Here is a 22,908-nt window from a genome sequence, read left to right as displayed (position 1 = left end):
TTGTTCTCAAGACATGGTCATATTCAGTATCTCTTATCCTGCTAGCCTTAGCAAACTTTGCTGTTTAGCATTTGTCACGCATAACAAGTGTACACACAAGAAGAAACTGACTAACTGAATATATGCTATACTTGAAAACTACCAAAAGGACTCAAATGACACTCACTCTTTGCCTGTGTAATTCTTCTGTATGCAGGGGCTAGATGTGTATTTGTACACCTGCATTGGGATGAAGTCTGAGGTGATGGCAATTACCATACCATTGCCAATGACAGCTAAAATACCAATTGCCTCCAGAATCAGCAACCAGGTACCTGCAACAGGGGAGAAAATAAGAGAAACACATTCCCTCAAGCAGATGGCATTTGCCTCAACTTTAATTAACCCTCCCTCCTCTCCACAATCTAACAATGTAATATCTTTGTCCAGAGGATTGGTCAACTTCTTGCTTTGGACAGGGCCATTTTCCCCCTGAAGGAGCAGATTTGTAGTCTGGAGTTATTTCTGAATTCTTCTCTGTCAGTAGAGGCCTAGGTAACGTCAGTGGCTAGGAGTGCTTTTCATCAAATTTGGCTGGTAAGACAGTTAGGGCCTCCTCTACATTTCTGTCACAGGTTTCTGTACAAGTTACACTGACCCACAGTGATGGTTTCTTAACGTCTTCTTCCCCCTAGAGTTTTGTGGTCCAAGTTTAGCTTGAGTGGCAGAATGCACTTCATCTACCCCAGTGCCCCGGAAACCTGTACATACTCTTTCCTCCCCCTCCCCCCGAGTAAGCTCTTAATTCAGCTCCTTCCCTAAATAATCTACCACTTTGAAAAGAGTTAAGTATGACCACTAATAATATTGGGGTAAAATGAAAGCCTCTCCTCAGTGGTCTGAAGTAGAAGCCCCTCTCCTTAATCCTCAGCTTACCAATATCATTTGCTGTCCTGGGAACCATACGCCTCTGCAATCTCACCATCTTGATAGCATCTAGTCGAATTTCGATGAGATTGTTGATAAAGGCCAGGAGTGGAGCAAGGGGAAAGGCAGCCACAAAAATAGTGGTGAAGCTGTACTGGATCACTGAGGATTTAAAAAGAGAACACTGAAAAGAGGCAGCACACTTCTTCAGATACCTATCTGAAAGCTCATACCAAGAACTAACTTAGTTGGTCTTTAAGGTGCTACTGGAAGGAATTTTTTTATTTTGACTATGGCAGACCAACACGGCTACCTATCTGTAACTGGAATTTTTCAGTGTTTGTTTTTAATTGCATAGAGGAAACAGTCCTGCTGCAGGCCCTAACATTCTCTTTGTAATCTAGATAGAACAAGCATATTCAGTGAGCTGAAGTTTTGATAGAAGGAGTGTTCATTTTTTGTGCACATACATCCAAACTATCATCTCTATTCAAAGATTTCAGAAACCTGTTTGACCCAAGGCAATAGAGGGAAGGGAAAAAATGACTGTACAACACTCCACTTCAATCTCTTTGAAAACCATCAGCCAATCTAGTTTGGCCAAATACCTAGCTAGCTTAGTAATGTAATGGGAGTGCCAATGACAGAATGTTGAGTCCTGTCCCAATTTAGTCTAGCATTTCACCCTTACCCAAATCTTTCAGTTGAATTTCACTTACTCATCTCCAGAAATTCATCAAACAAACTGAAGACATTGACTTCATTAAGGTTATAGTTCCATAGCCATTCCTCCTTGCATGGGTCTCGAGCACTCTCCTCCATATGAACCCTGTTGTTGCTTTTGGGATTTCTGAACAGCAGTTTGTACTTGTAGCGTATCCAGCTGCAGGGGTAAACACAACTTTAAGCGAGATAAAACAAGTTTCTAAGTACAAGACCTGCAAGCTGTCAAAGACCTATAAGAGGACAATAATGTAGTCCATGCTGGAGCTCCCTTTATAACAAGGGGCAAACTGCCCTGGGTCTTCAACTTATTGGTACATATTGCCCAAAGTCAGTGCAACAAACAATGTTGCATATGCAAATATTCCCCAAGTCTTCATAGGCAAGTCTTGGCCACACTCCACCCTGCCTTACTCTGGTCCCATATCCTGTTCCTACTTCTTAATTCCCCTAAGTACATGACTGAGTGAAAAATTCCTGTTTCCAGCATTGTAAGCATAGTTCCCTGGGAAGAGGGACTGATTGTTAAGCAGTTCTGGAAATTGTAGCTCTTTGAAGGGGATAAGAATCTCTTAACAACTCTTAGCATCCTTAAACTACACTTCCCAGGATTCTTTGGGGGAAGACATGACTGTTTAAAGTGGTATGAAACATGGTCTAAGAGAAAATTATATGAAAATGATATACCGATGGTATCTAACACCGAGTAAATTGGCAAAAATGTATAAATCTAAATTAAATAAGTGTTGGAAATGTAAAAACAAAGGAGGTTCTTTTTATCATATGTCGTGGTCTTGTAGTAAGGTTAAAGCTTACTGGAAAATGATATATAATGAAATGAAAAGTGTTTAAAATAACGTTTGTAAAAAAAAACAACAGAAGCCTTTTTTGGGGGAATTATGGGGACAGAACTGCCTAAACTGTACAGAAACTTATTCATGTATGCTACTACAGCGGCAAGAATGTTACTTGCCCCAAAATGGAAATAAGCAGAAGTTCCAGCAAAGGCAGAATGGATACAAAAACTTATGGAATATGCAGAAATGGCGAAACTTAACGGAAGAATAAGAAATAAAGATAACAAACTTTTAATAAAAGAATGGGAATGGTTTATTGAATATTTACAGATAAATTGTAAACAAAGAAGAACATTGGCAGGATTATTGTAATAACCTGCATTTTCATAAGAGTATATATTTAAAGAAGATGAGTAAGTTAATTTGGATATGCAGAAGATATTAAAAATAAATTTAAGGAACTGCAGAAAGAGGGGGAAGGAAGTCAGGCTTTGAAATGTCAAAATGATTGTAAAATCAGTGAAATGTATAAACCTGAAAAGTATAAATAAAAAATTAAAATAAATAAAGTGGTATGAAACAGCTTTAAATGTATAGTGCCGATACGACCTATCTGGCTCTTAGGCCTCTCTCTCTCCCCAAGCCACATACAGGTCACACCCTTCTCTAGTCCTGCTCCACACCCTCTTCAAGTGCTTATGTAGGTGGGTGTAGAAATCTGTGACTCTTAGCATCTCACAGCAGGTTATATTCCACTCAAGAGTCAGTCACATCCGCTGCTCTACCACTTTTGCTTCTTTAACCCCTTCACACTACTTGCATGTGGCCCCCTAAAGATTATTCACAAGAGAATGCGATCTTTGGACTGAAAAGGATTCTTCATCATTTCCCTGTCCTAAATCTAGATGATTCAGACAAAAGCCAGGCCACATCTTGCCAGAGAACAGAATTCCCAGCACTCCAAGCCGTTAGCCAACCTGATCTGAAGAAACAGAACTGCTCCCTAGTCCCAAGTGCAGCAAGCTCTGACTTTCCACAAGGGCAAGCCGCCAAATATTTCCCACAAAAGGAATTGTTATACTGGCACGCAAGCCAACCCCATACTATATTCTCACTCCAGCTGTGACAGTCTGTGATGCTCCAGGGGAAAAGAGGTCCTGGATCCAACCCCAAGGACCAGATCATGCTAACTATGTTGACTTACGGCAACATGAACTCCACAAAGTTACTCAGTGTTTGCTTTAATGTCATGATTACGGCCATCTGGATGAAGAGATCTACAAGGCAGCCGCTGGGGTGGCACTGGAAAGGACAAGAGAAAGATAGTTTGCACCTGAGGGTCACTGATTCCAAAGTCATTTTTAGGTACTTGCATTTTTAAAATTCTCACAGAGGAACTGCCAGGAAAGGCTGCGTGCCTGCATCATTGTAATGTGGTGCAATGCATCAACAGTAATGCAAAGCTCTAGGGAATTTCCACTCTTCATTTCATGTATCTCAGATTCATACCTCTCTATATGTATATTGAGCTCACACATGCTTGCTACCATTTTTTTGGATGTATTTTTTGTAATGATAAGGCTTTTAAAAACTGTTTTGGAGGTTGTATTTTAAATGGTTGTAACTTGCCCTGGGACTTTGGGGCAAAGGGCAGGCAATAAATTAAATAATAATAATAAATTCGTATAGTATAGGAATCTCTGGATGCAAACAGAATGAAGTAAGTGTGAGCTATGAGAATCAGAATGGTAGTCTGCTTGCACTGAATATAATAATGCCCCACAAACTTATTAGGCATTATATTTTTAAACTGTCTTCAACCTGGGGATTCCTAGGAAGATGGATTAGAAAATATTTGAGAAAGATGAAAGAGAAGGCCTGAGCAATTATTTTAATGAACAGGACACCAGGTGGGGAGGTAGGGGAAGACATCACTGCAACAAAGGAACTTACTTCTTCCAGTCTCCACTTGCCGCCCACACGTACATAGTCCCCTGGACGACCATTAATCCTAACAAGAAAGTACAATTGAGATACAGTCAGTTCCTAATGCTATTTATAGTTTTGATAACCACACAGTTTGGAAGATAATAGTCACAATGAGTAATGAAGATGCAGTAGAGCTAAAAAGCAGCATCTCAACCAGCAGAAACTAAAGTAGTAAGAATGACAGAGAGCAAGGGTGGCTGTTAGAGTTACGGATAAACACTCTGTTTTTAGAACACAGGCCTTCAGTTTTGTCAGAGATGCACTACAATAAGCAAAAATGCAGGACTAACACATTGCCTCTGTATCCCCCTTCTTGCAGCATAATTCCTATAGCAATTTTAAAATAAATAAAATGCCCTATTAGCCCTCACAAAAACTATGGGAAGAAAGCCACCATTGTTCCCTTTTTATAGCTGCACATCTAAAGCAGGAAGAAAGTGGTAAAGATTTAATTCAAATCCAAGTCACCTGATCCAAATTCAACACCCTCACCAGTGGGATACACTGAACTCTCCATTCTTTGCTATTTGCGTTTACCTCCCAAGGAAGAAAGCAACGTAGATCACAGAAGAGAAGTGGGTGAAGAACTGGAAGGTGAAGAGTTTGACGGTGAAGTTTTTCTCACGCTCAGTGAACGTTCTTGGCTTCTCTGGAAATAAGATCATGGACACCAAATTTAGCTGTGGCACCTGGCATTCCCATTCTTATTTTTATGTATGCCTTATTCTATGCACCAAGTCACAAAATGCATTCATGATAGGGCAACTTTTACTTATCAAGTCGAACATATTTCATATAGATGAAATAATGTATATAGCATGGATATTTTCTTACCCATATCACAGAGGTACAGCGCTACATGTCTGTTCACCTACAATGGACAAGAGGCAAACAAAGCAATATGATACACCAGAATACAACTGCAAGACAGATTGCTGGAAAATATCACTATGTTTGCTCCATACCTTGCTCATTATGATGATAGTTAAATAATGTAACACAGCCCCTGTCATCACTGCCATGGTACTGGCTCGTTCTCGGAAAAATTCTGAGTTAGACTGAGTAAAGATGACTGTCACCATGACCCTATAGATGACAAGTGCATGGGCAATACCAATAATCACGCAGATCTATAAGGCAAGAATGTATTGTTAGAATTATAAAGCAGCTGGGGCTGTGCAGGAGGCAGTAAACAACAGGTTAACTACGGCAGGCAGGATCACATGGCATCAAAATGATTGCCACTGCCAGCTCCTGAGTCTTTAGACTCAGCTATGCTGCTGCAAATAAAATGTTTTAAGTGTGTTGTAAAGTGCAATATACAAATGTGACACTAGATGGCGATGGTGAGCTATGGCAAATTCAATACATTTTTTTCCAAAACTTTTTAAAAGCATTTTCACAGCGTTTTTCATATGTGTGTAGATTCCACCTTTGTCTCTTTCTCCAGTTCTGACCACATCCAAGCCAGAGACAGAACAAGTAGACAACAGATGAACAAAGACAAAGGAAAACTAAGAAAGAAACAATTCAAAGTAATCCCCTGACCTAACATGACACAAACCAGTAGGACTTGCCTAAGCTAAGCCTGATAAGGGATGGACATGGCAAGTGGCTCTCCTAGAGTGGCAGGAGTATTTGTCATGCCAAAGCACACTGGTCAACTTTGTGGAAGATTCAGTCAAACCTAACAATGCCTATTTTCTAGTTAATATATGATGGGGTTAAGGACCACAGAGTTCTTATTGCTAGAATAGACTCAGTTAGGTCTCACCTAACAGGAAGCCTGTTCCTGTTCCTCTCTCTCTCTCTCTCTCTCTCTCTCCCTCCCTCCCTCCCTCCCTCCCTCTTTGCTTGCTGTGCCTTAACTTACCTCGCAGAAATGTGTCTGCGTTATACTTGCATTATTTTATTGTTGCTGCATGAAGAAAATGCATGTTGGAGATCAAGAAACTGCACATAAACCATTTTAAACTTCCTTTGCAGTCTGTGGTCTACTTACTGAAAAAGGCAGTCAGCTGCTAAATGCAATAAATAATGTTTAATAGTCTATATACCTACGCTTCACTAAACTGCTTGAGGATGGGAATTAAATTCTGCTAGGGGCTTTCTTCCACCGGAAAGATAGTAAAGCACCACATTTTAAAAGCAGGCACCTGGCATTGTCCTGACCCCGGAGTTGCAGAACAAGATCCTGCCTTTTTAGAAAAATAATTTTTTGAAGCTTTAAACTAGGTGTTGGGAACCTTTGGCCCTCCAGATATTTCTGAACTACAATTCCCTAGCAAGCAGAACCAATGGCTACAGATGATGGGAGGTGTAGCTATGCAACATCAAAGGTTCCCCTTCCCTAATTAATCTGCTAAGAATGATACTGTTGATTGCTCTTCAATGGGAAAGCTACACAGTATTTAACCATCTGATTTCTGCTCAGATTATATACTCATTCTGGTGGTATTTGTCAAAACTTTATTGCCACGTCTTGTAAAACACTAGGAAAAGAACATATGTGATTCTTGCTATGCTGCATTATAAAGAGACATGAAATAAAAAAGCACAAGTTGTCTTCTGAAATATCCGCTTTCCTGCAAATGAAATTTTCCAATCTCAACTCAAGAATTTCGCCCCTTGTGCTGTAGGGTGGCTTAACAATGCACCATACAGAGTATGCCCCGACTATAAAATTGGAGAAATCAAGAGATATATAGCCGCACTGGCAGCATATCTCTTCTTTCTCGTATCTAGAAATACAAGGAGGGCCTTTACACTCGCCAGAAGCGCAGCTCTTCCCTCGCCGGTCCTGGATGGAGCCTTTAGAAAAGTCCCCTATGCCCAGAGACTTTGCACCTATCCATTGGGAGAGATAGGAAGCCCAGAACACTTGTTCTTTAAATGTCCCTTTTACGAAGAGGCACGCAATAAGTTCATTGATCCCCTACTGGTGAGGCTCGCCGACTTCCCGCAAAAGCAAAAATTTTGCTGTTAGGCAAAGATCAGAAGACGACCTGGATGGTCGCCAGATTTTGTGTACAAATCTGTAGGCGCAGAGCATCGCCCTACTCAAAATAGTCCGGCATGAAAATCCCCAAACTCGGTTCCATGGGTGGCTCTGAGTCAACTCCCTGGGATAGTTTTACTGTTGTATATTGTTTCTAAATTTATTGTTGTACATTGTTTTAATTGTCTGTTTAAAACATATTTGCACATCAGTTTCTAATGCTGTGAGTGTCATCTATTTCAGAGGCTTCTACTCTGCAGCCTCTTATAGTTGCTTTAACTGCAAGTCTTTTAGTTCTTAAGTTCTTACAGTTGTTTTAACTGCATGTTTTCATTTGTTTTTAGTTCTTATCTGTTTTGATTATCAGTTTTTATCCATCCATTATCCGTGTTTAATCTTGTATTTTAGTCAGAAAACCTATGAGATGGCAGTGAAGGCCGCTAAGAAGTCTTACTTCTCGGCCTCCATTGCATCCGCTAGCTCTCGCCCGGCGCAATTATTTAGTATAATTCGGTCTTTAACGTCCCTTGAAGGACAGCCAAATTTAAATAACAATCTGACACACAGCTGTGAGGCATTTGCGAGCTTTTTTGCGGAGAAGGTCCTGTTGCTCCGCCATGACCCCCCTGCCAATTTGGATACAATAAAGGAACTGGAGGCCCCTCGACTGTCCTCGGGTCCAGTATTGGACCACTTTGACCGGATATCTCCAGCCGATGTGGACAGATTCCTCCAAGCTGGAAAGCCCACCACCTGTCCTCTTGACCCGTGCCCGTCATGGCTGATTAGAGCGTGTCCAGACGAGGTGCGGGCCCCCCTGGGGGATATCATCAATTTGTCCCTTGGCACCGGGATATTCCCAGGGGAACTGAAGGAGGCGGTGGTGCGTCCGCTCTTAAAGAAAACATCATTAGATCCTTTAGATCTATCCAATTACCGCCCGGTCTCGAATCTTCCATTCCTGGGTAAGGTGATTGAGAGAGCGGTTGCTGAACAGCTTGGTAGGTTCCTGGATGAAACATCTGCTTTGGATCCATTCCAGTCCGGCTTCCGTGCTGGCCATGGGACCGAGACGGCTCTGGTCGCCCTAACAGATGATCTCCGCAGACAGCTGGATCGAGGCGGGTCGGGGCTGCTGATTCTTCTAGACCTGTCAGCAGCCTTTGACATGGTCGATCACGAACTCCTGGACCACCGCCTTGCCGACGTGGGGATCCAGGGCACAGTCCTTCAATGGCTGCGCTCGTTTCTCTCTGATCGGGGACAGAGGGTGGCGCTTGGGGGGGAATTGTCATCGCGTCACTCCTTGGTGTGTGGAGTGCCTCAGGGTGCGATTCTCTCCCCGATGCTTTTTAACATCTTTATGCGCCCCCTCGCCCAGCTTGTCCGGAGTTTTGGGCTGGGTTGCCATCAGTATGCTGATGACACCCAACTCTATCTGTTGATGGATGGCCATCCTAACTCGGCCCCAGACACACTGACCAGATGTCTGGAAGCTGTGGCTGGATGGTTACGTGGGAGCCGGTTGAAGTTAAATCCTTCGAAGACAGAGGTCCTCTGGCTGGGGCGGGACGATATGGGATCGAGGGGGCAACTCCCATCTCTTGCGAGGGTGCAATTAGTGCCAGCACCGTCCGTTAAGAGTTTGGGTGTAATCTTCGATACCTCCCTCTCTATGGAGGCGCAGATTACAGCTATAACAAAGGCGGCATTTTTCCATCTCCGCCAAGCTAAGCAGTTGGCCCTTATCTCTCTCGCCCTGACCTAGCCACTGTGATCCATGCGACGGTCACCTCCAGACTGGATTATTGTAACTCGCTCTACGTGGGGCTGCCCTTGAGACTGACCCAGAAACTCCAGCGGGTGCAGAATGCCGCGGCGAGACTCCTTACGGGGTCTTCGCTGCGAGATCACATTCAACCAGTACTATACCAGCTGCACTGGCTCCCGGTGGAGTACAGGATCAGGTTTAAGGTGCTGGTTTTAACCTTTAAAGCCCTATACGGCCTAGGACCCTCGTACCTACGGGACCGCCTCTCCTGGTATGCCCCACAGAGAAACCTACGGTCTGCAAATAAGAACACCCTCAAGGTCCCAGGCCTCAGAGAGGTTAGGCTGGCCTCAACTAGAGCCAGGGCCTTCTCGGCTGCAGCTCCAACCTGGTGGAATGCTCTGTCACAAGAGACTAGGGCCCTGCGGGACCTGACATCTTTCCGCAGGGCCTGCAAGACAGAGTTGTTCCGCCAGGCCTTTGGTCAGGGCGCAGCCTGACCCCCTCCTCTGGCAACCTGCACAGAATTTTGTTTAATCGGTTGCCATCAACTTGATTTTAACTAATTTTTATAATGAAATATTTTTAGAATGTGTTATTATTTGATTGTTTATTTGATTGTTGTTAGCCGCCCTGAGCCCGGCTTAGCTGGGGAGGGCGGGATACAAATAAAATTTATTATTATTATTATTATCCTATGCTTGTTTCTTTGTCCTTATTTGCTCCAACATTTATCAGTTAAAAAAAATAAATCCTAACTGCTTTTTTATTTATATGTTGTTGTTGTTTTATCCTGGTCTTTGACCGTAATAAAGTTCATTCATTCATTCACCATACACAAACCAACATTTAAAATGCATACCAGAAGTGCACTACAAAAATAGTAACCACATACCATAAGCCCAACTAAGATGAGCACAACAGTGCTGCGGATGTAAGAATGCTGGTGCAGTGGGGAAGCCATTTCTGGGTTATTGATGAGTTCCATAGCCAGTTCCTCCTAGAAACAGAAATACAGCCACACTGACAGGTCCTTAGAATTCATAACTTCTTTGGCTCACAAGAGGAGCCATGGGTTAAAATATTTCATGAACACCATCCCTCACGGCTCACCTGTTTTGTGATTCTGGCAGCAGCAACAATCACATTTGCTGCTGATGCTGGGTGCAAGATGCTAGTATGGAGAGAGAAACCATTGCCCTTATTTCAATTTGACTGTGATGACGCCTGCATCCAATGAGATGATGATGACTGAAACCAGAATTAAAGTGAAGACAATGTTTCCTCCTTCACACTGGCATTTTGTAGGTTTAAAAAACAAACAAAACCACAATATCTAACAACAATGTGAAGTCAGATTGCCACTACTGCCATGTTTGGCCCTGACCTTGCCTGTTTGCAAGACCCCTCACAAAATGGCTGAAATACCCTCAACCCCAACCTCTGAACAAGTTGAGGAGGGAAATACTCCAGCTACTACTGAGATCCCCTGGCAGAATTATGACTCTTTAGGACTTCCGTATCCATTCTGACCTGAATATGAAACTATTTTAGCCATCTGTGCCAAATTATCTGCAGGGTCTACTGGGAAACTTTTTCTGTCAAAACTGAGATACACCCAGGTTAGGGTTGCCGTATTTCAAAAAGTGAAAATCCGGAAAACAAAAGTTGTTGAGCATTATTTTTTTTTGCAGTTTTTAAAAAGTTTTTGAGCTATTTTTAATAAACTTTGCCAAAATCTACACTCCCAACATGGGTCACCATGGCCCCTGTTAACAGTTTATTTATTTTTAAAGTAGTCTTCTTGACATCAGTTAGTGATAAACCAAGTTGTCTAATACTGAGTCTAGCCCAGTATTGTCTAAGAGCTCTCCAGGAAGTTGTTCCCAAACTAAATATCCAGACTCCACAGTGGCTCCCTAAAGATATATCTATGGTAGAAATGCTGTTTTGTGAACATGAAGATGCTGGAAGGCTTGAGGCATGATTCCTTGGTGATGATGCAGAGCAGAGGTCTCCCAGGAGCCAAAGCGCAATGGCAAAATGATTGGAAAGTTGGGCTCAAGTCAGTGCCACCAATAATTGGTCGCTGATATAACAAAAGGTACTGATGCCCTGCAGGTGAAGATCATGACCCTTGAAATCATATCAAGTCCAAAGGGCAGGACCCAAACCTGAAGAGATTTTCCTCACACCCATGGGCAGCAGTAAATACATTTCTTCCTGTTCAGAACAAGAGTAGGACTGCCACAGTGAACATATATATAAAGATGGCTATATGAAAGAGTTAACCTTACCTCTTCTTCATCCCACAGATACAACTTCCAGTGACTGACAACATCAGCTCTCCTTCTCTTCCACAACTCCAAGAATACAGTGGCTATAAATTTAGAATCAAAACACAGAATTGAATATATACAGGATAACAAAATCATCCTGTCTTTCTTCTTACAGGGGTCCCTCCACTCAACTATAGGCCAGTCAGCTTTATAGTGTGCAGGAAATAAGAGAAAGATAGCTTGAAATAAATCCAGCAATTCCAGAGAGAAGATCTAAACAAAGGGCCTTTCAGAGTATGAATCATGATGAAATTAATCTCAGAAGGACCCCGAAGGATCTATATTATATCAACTAACATTTATGTGTTTTCTAGAGCAGTGTTTCCCAACCTTTTTTGGGCAAAGGCACACTTGTTTTATGAAAAAAATCTCGAGGCACACCACCATTACAGCCCCGTGACGTCAGCGCGCAGCGTCACGCCGGGAGGGACGCACGAAAGTGTAAGTTTCAATTTTTTCCCCTCCCCCTTGCCTTCCTTCTGTGCCAACCGCCAAAAAGCCAAGACTCTCGGGACCGCCGGCGGAGGGGGGAGGGGGGAGGGCGAGCGGAGGCAGCGGCGAGCCCCGTTCCTCCCCATCCGCCCCATTCCGTGCAAGGAGCGCGAACAGGTGTGAGAAGGGGGTCAAACCTGCGGGTCAGCGCCGGGGAACCTCCAAGCTTTGGGGGTGGGGGGGAAGGAGGCAGCAAAGCGAGGCAGGAAGGAGAGCGGGGCTTGGTGAAGTACTCGGCGGCGAAGGCCAGCAGGTCCGGCGGCCGGTGCCGCAGCACCTCCACCGTGTAGCCCTGCAGCAGCTCAGTCAGACTCGGTGGGATCTCGATGCTCATCTTGTAGCCGAGGCGCGCGGGAGACTCAACGGACGGGCCCGGGAGAGAGAGAGAGAGACACGACGGAGAGAGAGCGGGAGTCCCTGCTCGCCGTTGCCGCCGCTACAACTACTGTGGCGGTTGGTCGCCGCCGCCGCCGCCGCCCACCTCTATCTATCTCTCCCCCTCAGCTTTCTACACGGGCCTGGAGCCGGAGGTGGGGGGTGGCCGCCGCCGCTTTCTCCGCCTCCACGTCCTGCCTCCTCCTCCTCGAGCCCTCCGTCAGCCCTGAGGGAACCGCCGCGCTCGCGCCACCGCTCTCTGACACGCGAGAAAGAGAAAGGAACGGAGCGGCGGGGTAGTCGGGGGAAGGAGGGGCCGGAACGGAAGCGCGAGGCAAGCTGCGCATGCACAGCAGGAAGCGGCGGAAAGCGCCACAGAGAGAGAGAGAGAAGCAAGGGAGGGCGGGGAGTGGGCGGGAACACGCTTCATACGTCACAATAACGGACAAGGGGCGCTCGAGGGATAGATTAGGACCTAATTTGACTTTTACAAAAAAAAAAATCTTTTTAATTTTTCCCACGGCACACCAGGCAACATCTCGCGGCACAGTAGTGTGCCGCGGAACAGTGGTTGAAAAACACTGTTCTAGAGTTACATTTCATTCTTAGATGCAAAAATACACTTTAGCCACATCTGTGTTGAATATTGCATACATTTTAAGAAGAGAATTTGTCATAAAACTTAGAACAGGTTCTAGATCAACCTATGCTAAAGCTTACCCCAGACAGCCATGAATATTGCGAAGAGAACTGTCCCTTCATTGTCAAGCAAGTGGGTGACCTAAATTGTAAAGGAAAGAAGTAAAAGTCACTGTTGCAGGGAGAGTCCTAACAGCAAAAAAAGAAGCCACTAGGTGTGCTGAGGAAAACTGTGTTTGAAACAACAGCATTCCGCTGAAAAGCTGTACCCATTGAAAAATTGGGACATAGTGAGAGGTGTATAAGGAATAAAAGTGGGGTGTTCACTACCATTCAGGCACAAGTACAGGGAATATCTAGATTGGCAAAGGAGACAAAGTCTCTAATATCTCTGTGTACTTTGAGAGATTCTTCTTTATCTTCACAAAGCAATCATAATCAACAGTGAATCTTTTACATCCTTAGTAGTGGGCAACGTTAGAGGACTCCACAACAAGAGACAAATAATATACATTTTATGTAGGTTAATCTTACCTGGGCATATGTGCAAGTTTCTGACAATGGCCAAAAAGGGCACCTCTGGTCACAGAGTGGACACATCATAGTAGTATTGGCTGCACAGATTTCCTTGCTAAATCAGGAAGGGTAGCAGAGGGTACAGAGATTGATTTGCCCAATGTTTATCCTACTTAACAACAGGGCAAAGGCAGAGCAGTACACAGAACTAATAGACAGTCTTCTTTGCCCACATGCTATCAGAACAGGTGAGGAGATACAAGCCAGTTTGTTATCCCCAATTATAACACCCACAATTTCCATTACAGATAGTAATCACACTGATCAATGCCACGTTCTTGGATGTGTAGCAGGTCAATACTAAGGCAACAATTATTAATCTTATTTTATTTATTCACTTCTTTATTTAATTTATATACCACCCTTTATCCAAAGATCCTAGGGTGGTGTACAACATTATGAACATAATTTACACAGCATAATAATAAAGACATAATACAGAGCATAAAATACTAAGCATAATAATAAAACCATAATAACAACAGTACCCACCAGCACCTTAGGTTATTTAAATTAATGGCTGAAGGCCTGGGTAAAGAGGAATGTTTTCGCCTAGTGCCTAAAGACATGTAATGATGGTGCCAGGCAAGCCTCACTGGGGAGAGCATTCCACAGATGGGGAGCCACCACAGAAAAGACCCCTTCTCATGTTGTCACCCTCTGAATCTCTAAGGAAGCGGGGACATAGAGAAGGGCCTCAGATTACAAACGCAGGGTCTGGGTTGGTTTGCATGGGGAGAGGAAGTCCTTAAGGTCCTGAGCCGTGTAAGGCTTTATAGGTCAGCACCAGCACTTTGAATTATGCAGCAGCCTGTCTTAGTCCAATACGATATTACAACCAAAGCAAATGAGGACTGCAGCTACATGTTGTTGTTGTTTGACTATGACATTTATATTCTGCCTTTCTTTCATGATGGAATCAAGATGGAATATATGTATTCCCGGGTGGCCTCAGATCCTGCCATTGGTAATTGCTGCTTAACTTCAGCAAGGTTGTTACATTGTCATTTGCCAAAACAATCCTGCCATAATCTCACAAGTAGCAGCCACAGACAGGCCAAAGTGTATGACACAAAATTATATATTATAATTTTATCAGTGCTTACACGCAGGCCCATGCGGTGGGAGGGGGGAAGCCGGGTACACTTGTCCCAGGCCTCAGACAGCTGAGCTGGCCCTGGGCTTCAGACAAGCTTGCATGGGCCTGCTTACACTCTCCGAGGTGCATACATTCTTTTACAAAGGCATGCAAAGACTCGTGAACATTTGCGCACACAGGCAGCTTGCACATAGTTCACCAGCTTCCATATGCAAAGCTTGTTTTCTCATAATGTTTACTTACCTGATCTGACTGGAATTGAAGCTGATTAACCCATATATGGCAAGGATAATGCCTGGCACAGCAGCCACGAACAAGATGCAAGTATACCAGCCCAACCAGGCAAAATAAAGGGCAACTTTTTCTCCAAAATATGTCCTGGAAAGCAAACACAAAAGCTTGATGCTATTATCAAAAGAGCAATACTTGCCTTAATGTAACTAGGGGTGGGGAACCTGTAGATCTCCAAATGTTGTTGGACTCCAACTCCCATCAGTCCTAGCCAGCATGGCCAATAGTCAAGATGTAGTCCAGTGACATGTGGAAGGCATTAGCTGCCTCTACAAAGATCAGCTAGTTTAGCAGGTACTTGCCACCGTCCTTCCACATTTATTGCAAATGATTCTAACACCCAATAACTTCTTCCAGTGGGGCTGGGGTGAGAATAGGGAGGGAGGGATTAAATATTATTCCAGTTCAATTCCCCTCTTGTACATCAAGTTCAAATTTACTAGATGGATTAATGTGATGAGACCTTTCTAATAGTGGGTTTCTGCACTTCAGAACATCTTCCCTGCCATTAATAGGGTGAGGATTTTTTGCATTATTTTCCCTTACCTGATTTGTTCAATTGGCTGTGTATAGAGGATGTCTCTCCATCGGGCCCAATTCATCTTCAGAAATGCACCCAGATTCTCCCTCTGAATTTAATATGGTTATATGTATTAGAGCTCTTGACAGATTATATAAATTTTCCGTGACCTGATATCCTCCTGATTTTTTTGGACTACAACTCCCATCAACCTTAACCAGCCTAGGCAATGATCACAGTTCAATACTGAACAGAAATGCTAATACATCTCTTAGGATTATGCTCTTCTTTATTAATTATGCTTAACTATTTGATAATTTATTTTCAGATATATTTAGTTTAGTCTGGGGAGAATTTCACTGAGACAAAGTCTGGGAAAAAAGGATTAAAATCCCTCCACCCCATGATTCTGCTGTTGTTTCCCCTGCTCCTACAATTTACATTTTTTTAAACATGCACATTAATTGCATTCATATAATTAATGTTAAGTCTAGCTTGGCCTTCAAATTTCTCACCTCATGTAAAGGAAATGCTGTTTCAAAGACTTTCTTCTTTATCAGATCGTGAAGGTTCTCTAACAGTGCAGGGCAGAAACAAGAGGACAACAAAGACAAAAAAGTCAATTTTTACAACATACTTCTGAACCTATAAACTAGGGCTAGACACTCAAGGATTTATGGTTATCTTGAAATGAAGCAGCAAAAGCCAATCACTTGCAAGTCTGAACAGGAACACAGTCTTTTTAACCCAAGTTGCAGCTGTTCCGGGTACCTAGAAAGCTGTCTGTCTCCACAACCTGTGCTCTAAATGCAACCACAGGGTGGCATCATGAGAATGGGCCTTCTCTGCAGTGGCTCCCCGTTTGTGGAATGCTCTCCCCAGGGAGGCTCAATTGGCACTGGGCAAAAAACATTCCTCTTCACCCAGGTCTTGGGGCTAATTAAACAATCTATAGACTTTAAAATATGCTGGGGGCTATTGGTTATTGTGGTTGTTGTTGTTGTTATGTTCTGCATTTTGTGCTTTTATACTGTAAAAACCACCCTGTGATCTTCATGTGCAAGGTGATATATAAATTTAATAAATAATAATAGCATATATCTTGCCATTTAAATGTAGGTACTTTTTGCACCCAGGCTTTAGATTGTAAAATATTTTTTGGGTAGTTCTGAGTGGGAATTTAGACCAGGGTTTCACAGGTAAAAGCATCACACTATGGCCAACTGATTATACCAGCACAAGTCTGTTGCAAAGCAAGCACTGAGCTATAAGTGAAAACTGGCGTAATAATATTTTTGCTAGTTAAATCTCTGTGGGTGTGGGTATACTCTCAGCTCATCACAGGTTGATTAGCAGCCAGATGATTGCTTAAATAATACTCATGCAAAAATGATTGTATGTATACAAATGCAAGATTGTGCAGTAAACAGCACTTACGGTCTTAATTTTACTTGTAGAATGGATACAGCAAACCAGAGGGGGAAATACATTGATTGTATCATATAAACAAAGAGAAAAATCTTCCCATACCTTTGGTCTTTTGAATCTTTATGTTCTGCAGGATAAAGCTGACAATTCGTATTCTAAAACACAGAATTGAGAAATAGCAAGAACAGACTAAATTTACCAATGGACAGCAAATAAGAAGGGCAGCTATCCCTATCCATGTCAGGAAAGAAACTTACGCCTGATAATGCAGTTCTTAAAAGTAAAGGTCCTTTAAAAAGGCAGCAATTCTAATTTGTCCAGCACATGCAGTGGAAAGAATAATATGTAGCACAAGCGTGGATAGGATGCTCCATACTTAAGTGGTTATCAACCACTATCACTTTCAGCCCCTAATCCTTGACTATAAGGTTTCAGATAAAAGCCTACAATTGGCACAGAATTCTCCATGCCGACACAAACCTTCCTGAATGTTTACACACAGTGATATGGAAAAGTAATTGTAACCATGTGAGGAACAGCTCCATTCAACTGGAATGTTTCAAAATGGGCTTTGGCTAGTTCTGGAGTAGATAAACTTTTTCAACCAAAGGGCTGTGTTATCTCATGGAGAATCTTCAGGGGCAGTGGGAGGTTGGCAGAGACAAAAATGGGTAGAGCAACAAGTGCAGCTCTTACCTTTATACAGCAGGCTACATTCTAGCCATGCAAGAGTGTACACACAACTCCATCTAGGCCAGCAAGAAGCATCATCACAGTTCAAGAGCACATACTAGCCAAGCGAAAACACTGGAGGATGCATAGTGTAGAGTTGGTGAGGGGCACAGACTGAGGATGTCCAGTGCCCTAATAAAAAGCATTGGCCCCTAGGCCTAAAGTTCCTTTAGCTGACACATGTACAGTACTAGAGAGTGGGGTTAGGGGATATTTTTTACCTTGTTGTACTGATCAATTCCCAATAGTCCTCTTCTTGCACTCCAGATATTACTTCTGAATCGGTGTCAATATTCTTCAGAAGCCACTGGTACTTTCTGAACATTATACTTGGGGCGTGAACTCCATAAAAGAGCTTTTCATCTTTAATCATCTAAGCAATAGAGAGAATGGGGAGAATAAAGTCGAGGGAATAATGCATCATGGACTGCGAGAGGAACTGGACTGGTATTTTCCAATTGCTGCTTTATCAGTGCAATACATGGGTCTCATTTGAAGAGGTGGTTCAGCATCAAACAGCTGACTTCAAGGCACACTCCCAGAGCTGAAGGGGCTTGCTGTGATCATTTGGAGGAAGCTGTTTGTATCAAACTGCCTTGTCAAAGCAGAACATTTTTCCCTCAGCAGATGCCTCCAGAGGGAGAAAAAATATCCATTTGGAGGAAGCAGTTTTAATCCAAACATTTTCCTCCAAACAAAGTACCGGTATATGGGGTACAGCATGAGACTCTTAATCTCAGTCATGGGTCCGAGCCCCACGTTGAGCAAAAGAGTACTGCACTGCAGGGGGGTGGACTAGATGACCACCAGTGCCCCTTCCAGCTATACATTTATATGATTCTGTCCCTCTGTTTGGCTTCAGACCACTTTGCTCTGCACAGGAGGAAATGCTCCATTTGGGGAAAGAGGAAACAGAGCAGTTTTTTCCTCTGCAGACAATCTCTATTTGGAGAAAGTGGATTGAATCCAAACTGCTTGCTCCAGAGAAAGTGAGCCCTGTTCTCCCAGCATTAATTCTATCCTCAGCAGGGTAGGGCTACAGGTCTCTTGCCAGGAAAGACCCCCAAATGCTGGCATCGGTTCCATAGCTAGAAAGGTTTTCAAGAACATGGTGCTGCCTTGTGCTTGGGAAAATGTAAGTCTCACCTTGATAATGAACCCTTTCCTGTGCAGTTCGTCCAGAAAACTTTTCTTCTTATTATCTTTCTCGCTGTTGAGGCTGTGATCATCACAAACTAGGACAAAATCCCATTTGGTTGGGAACTAGTCAAAGAAAACAATAAATTGTATCAATTCGTAGAATGATGCAAAAGTTTCTCACTCCCACATATATACATGATCTGTAAATATTATTTCCCTTCCAGTAGGCACTGAAAGATCACCTTCCCCATTAGCGTACTTTCCATCTAACATACTCATCTCAAATACATGACAGTCCTCCTGTCCTGCAGTCACACTTCCATTAATCTCTGCCATGGGAGAAAACTACAACTCCCCACAAGAACTACTTAGATCCAGTAGTGAGAGTTGCTTCACACATCTTGCGTCAGCAAACCACTGTTTGCCACTAAGCATATACTTGGCAGGGAGCTGTCAGGAACAAGCCCCATCTACTGAGCAACAGAATCATTTGGCCACCATAAGAAAAAAAATTTGTCCCCTCACCTAGTCTTCTCCACACATCTCCATCCTATCTGCGAAGCTTAATAGTTTTAAAACACAGACGTGCTTTCAAATATGCAAGATTTAACGTACTGCCATCAGTCATTATTGAAGGTCGTTTCCATCAAATTCCACTTGAGAAATTATTATATCCATGCAGAGACGGCAGCATTGAATCAGTAGTGTATGTACTGCTAGCTTGTTCTCTTTATAAAGATCTGCGTATGAGGTTATTACCCATCTTCTATTATCTATACCAACTCGTTTACGGCTACAGTGTCCTTCCTTCTTGCAGACCAAGATTACCAGGTGACAGCAAACACTGCAAAAAAATTTAGCTGGGGCAATTAGAATAAGATCTACCATCTGACTAACCTGCTTAATGCCTGTTAAGAAAGCCCATTCATCCATATGTTTTATTTGTGGTCAAGGAAAGTTATTAACTCTTTTATTTATATAGTTGTAAATTCTTAGAATGTATTTTATATAGCCAACCATCTAGCTATATACTATATGTATTTTATTTCTTTGCTATGGCTTATGGCTGGTGCAAGTAAAAATTTTATCTATCTACTTAGCAAGTGTACTTAAGTGTAATACATGTATTTAGAAATATACATTTATTCCAAACATACATTGCATTTTCACGTGCACATGTAAAACATATTATAGGTATGCTTTAAAAATGTTGTCTAAGTATTCCTGGGAATAAACAGGAGAGACAAAAGTGGTGTTAGTTCTCAGTCTCTGCGTAACATAATCTAAGCCCTCCATACTTCTCAGAAAGCATTTGATCTGTGACTGGGGCTTAATAAGGGGTTTTTATTGCTTTAAGAGATTTTTATTACATTAAGCATTATTATTAAGCAGTGTATTTTTAAGAAGAAAGAAAAGTTAATAGAGGAGTTAATTTGCTGTTGCTTCAATGATGTGGTTTTTATATATATATATATAAAGGACCTGCCTTTTTGTTTCATTCCATCCAACTAATTTAGACTCTAAATTAAATAGAACTTATTTTTACTGTAAATGTTGATGAGGGAGGCTCAGACTGTTATAGATTTGTTCAGCTAGGATATACTATACCCTGTATTCATAAACGATGCAATTTATGGCTAGGTAGGATTTTAAAACTGATTCCTACAGCTACAAAGAAGAAAGGTATCATTATACTGGTGATTTTGTAAGTGAGTGAGTTCACAAGTTGAGAGATTTGATAAAATATTTGTGACAAAACTGAAAATGTTGTGTAATCATGATCAGCATTTTTCTTACACCTCAGATATTTGGGCAATTGACATGTATATATTGAGTGCACCTTCATTCATACATGAGCATGTTCAATTTTATGCCTACATATGCCTACAAAATCTTGTATGTTCTCCTCTGTCTCTGTCTCTCCTTCCATTTACCGTATTTTTCGCCCTATAAGACGCACTTTTTCCCCTCCAAAAATGAAGGGGAAATGTGGGTGCGTCTTATGGGGCGAATGCAGACTCCTTGGCTTCAGCGATAGCAACACGAAGCCTCCGAAGCCTGCGCTCCGGAGGCTTCGCGTTGCTTCCGCTGAAGCCAGGAGAGTCTGCTGTTTGAGGCTGGCGGTGGAGGAAAGCAGCGCTTCCCCCATCGCCAGCCCCAGAGGATGGGGGGCAGCAGGAAGGCGCGCAACGCCTTGCTGCTACTCTCCAACCCGGGTTTGAGGCTGGCGGTGGGGAAAGCAGCGCTTCCCCCATCGCCAGCCCCAGAGGATGGGGGGCAGCAGGAAGGCGCGCAACGCCTTGCTGCTACTCTCCAACCCGGGTTTGAGGCTGGCGGTGGGGAAAGCAGCGCTTCCCCCATCGCCAGCCCCAGAGGATGGGGGGCAGCAGGAAGGCGCGCGACGCCTTGCCGCTACTCTCCAACCCGGATTTGAGGCTGGCGGTGGGGAAAGCAGCGCTTCCCCCATCGCCAGCCCCAGAGGATGGGGGGCAGCAGGAAGGCGCGCGACGCCTTGCCGCTGCTCTCCAACCCGGGTTTGAGGCTGGCGGTGGGGAAAGCAGCCCTTCCCCCATCGCCAGCCCCAGAGGATGGGGGGCAGCAGGAAGGCGCGTGACGCCTTGCCGCTGCTCTCCAACCCGGGTTTGAGGCTGGCGGTGGGGAAAGCAGCACTTCCCCCATCGCCAGCCCCAGAGGATGGGGGGCAGCAGGAAGGCGCGCGACGCCTTGCCGCTGCTCTCCAACCCGGGTTTGAGGCTGGCGGTGGGGAAAGCAGCGCTTCCCCCATCGCCAGCCCCAGAGGATGGGGGGCAGCAGGAAGGCGCGCGACGCCTTGCCGCTGCTCTCCAACCCGGGTTTGAGGCTGGCGGTGGGGAAAGCAGCGCTTCCCCCATCGCCAGCCCCAGAGGATGGGGGGCAGCAGGAAGGCGCGCGACGCCTTGCCGCTGCTCTCCAACCCGGGTTTGAGGCTGGCGGTGGGGAAAGCAGCGCTTCCCCCATCGCCAGCCCCAGAGGATGGGGGGCAGCAGGAAGGCGCGTGACGCCTTGCCGCTGCTCTCCAACCCTCCTTTGGGCTTTTGCGGGAGATGGGGAAATTCCCCCACCTCCCGCAAAAGCAGGCAAAAGCCGTGCGCTCTTTAAAGGGGCTCCGCGGCTTCTGCTGGCTTTTCTACGAGGGGGGGAATTCCCCAACCTCCTAGAAAAGCCTGCAGGAGCCGTGCACCCTTTAAAGAGCAAGCGGCTCTTGGGGGCTTTTCCCCAAGGAGGGAGAAGGGACTGACTGACCCTTTCAGTCCCTTCTCCCTCCTAGTCGAAAAGCCCGCAGGAGTCAAGTGGGGCTCCTGTGGGCTTTTGCGGGAGGTGGGGGAATTCCGCCACCTCCCGCAAAAGCAGGGAGAAGGTCTTGGAGTAGCGCACAGGCTGCGTGCAGCCTGTCCGCTGCTCCCAGAGCTGCGGGGGGGGGGGAAATCATATTTTTTTCCTTGATTTCCCCCCCTGAAAACTAGGTGCGTCCTATGGGCCGGTGCGTCTTATAGGGCGAAAAATACGGTAGTTTTCTTTTCACGTGAAGCTACTGGAAAAGGATGCTGAACTTTTCTTCTACAGTCTCAATTATTTTTTTCTTCTTCCTACTATCTACCGGTATCTTGTATTGCTATGTCCCTATACTTTATTTTTCATGCTTGTAACTTATTTCTCACACAAAGCTAACAAATGTTCTGTAGTTGTCATACCAACTGTCATTTTCAGCTGTAAACATCTGTCTCCCAACTGGCAGTCTCCCTTTCCCCTTCCCCTCTCCCAATTTGATCACTCACAAGGCTTAAAAGCTGTTTCTATCTTTCTAGTCCTATTAGAAGAGGCAAAATATATCTCCATCAGGGTGAGAGCACTGGCAGCTATTTTAACATCATAGAAAGGTGGCAAATAAATTGGACGAGGGTGACCCTCTCAAAAATTCAAGGAAAATTAAAAGTGAGAATTCAATATGGCCACCACCAAATAATAATTTTAACATAGTTTACCTTGCAGAAGTCTGATGAAGATGCATTTGAGTCTAAATAGGGGTAATATCTTTAGACAAGGAATCATTTTC

The 22,908-nt window shown here is 43.9% G+C and overlaps 1 protein-coding gene across 3 annotated transcripts in view; it reads right to left on the bottom strand.

Annotated features, from left to right (window-relative positions):
* Window positions 1–22,908, bottom strand: part of ANO9 (anoctamin 9) — a 41,488-nt gene that overhangs the window by 7,644 nt on the left and 10,936 nt on the right. For 2 of the 3 annotated variants that reach the window (XM_081212239.1, XM_081212240.1), the window contains 18 exons: window positions 18,822–18,938; window positions 17,897–18,048; window positions 17,046–17,098; window positions 16,031–16,089; window positions 15,542–15,624; window positions 14,948–15,082; window positions 13,564–13,660; window positions 13,111–13,171; window positions 11,482–11,564; window positions 10,080–10,184; window positions 5,381–5,545; window positions 5,250–5,286; window positions 4,953–5,064; window positions 4,380–4,437; window positions 3,631–3,728; window positions 1,626–1,789; window positions 916–1,068; window positions 167–314 (listed from right to left, as the gene is read on the bottom strand). In XM_081212239.1, coding sequence (XP_081068365.1) covers window positions 167–314; window positions 916–1,068; window positions 1,626–1,789; window positions 3,631–3,728; window positions 4,380–4,437; window positions 4,953–5,064; window positions 5,250–5,286; window positions 5,381–5,545; window positions 10,080–10,184; window positions 11,482–11,564; window positions 13,111–13,171; window positions 13,564–13,660; window positions 14,948–15,082; window positions 15,542–15,624; window positions 16,031–16,089; window positions 17,046–17,098; window positions 17,897–18,048; window positions 18,822–18,938 — 1,880 coding nt within the window. Of the gene's footprint in view, window positions 1–166; window positions 315–915; window positions 1,069–1,625; window positions 1,790–3,630; window positions 3,729–4,379; window positions 4,438–4,952; window positions 5,065–5,249; window positions 5,287–5,380; window positions 5,546–10,079; window positions 10,185–11,481; window positions 11,565–13,110; window positions 13,172–13,563; window positions 13,661–14,947; window positions 15,083–15,541; window positions 15,625–16,030; window positions 16,090–17,045; window positions 17,099–17,896; window positions 18,049–18,821; window positions 18,939–22,837; window positions 22,870–22,908 lie in introns of all 3 variants that reach the window. The other variant, XM_081212241.1, reaches the window with a different exon arrangement.

This window comes from Podarcis bocagei (genome assembly GCF_964188305.1).
Source record: "Podarcis bocagei genome assembly, chromosome: 1".
Lineage (NCBI taxonomy): Eukaryota > Metazoa > Chordata > Lepidosauria > Squamata > Lacertidae > Podarcis > Podarcis bocagei.
Note: the sequence above shows the minus strand (reverse complement) of the source record. Positions and strands in the feature narration are given on the sequence as shown.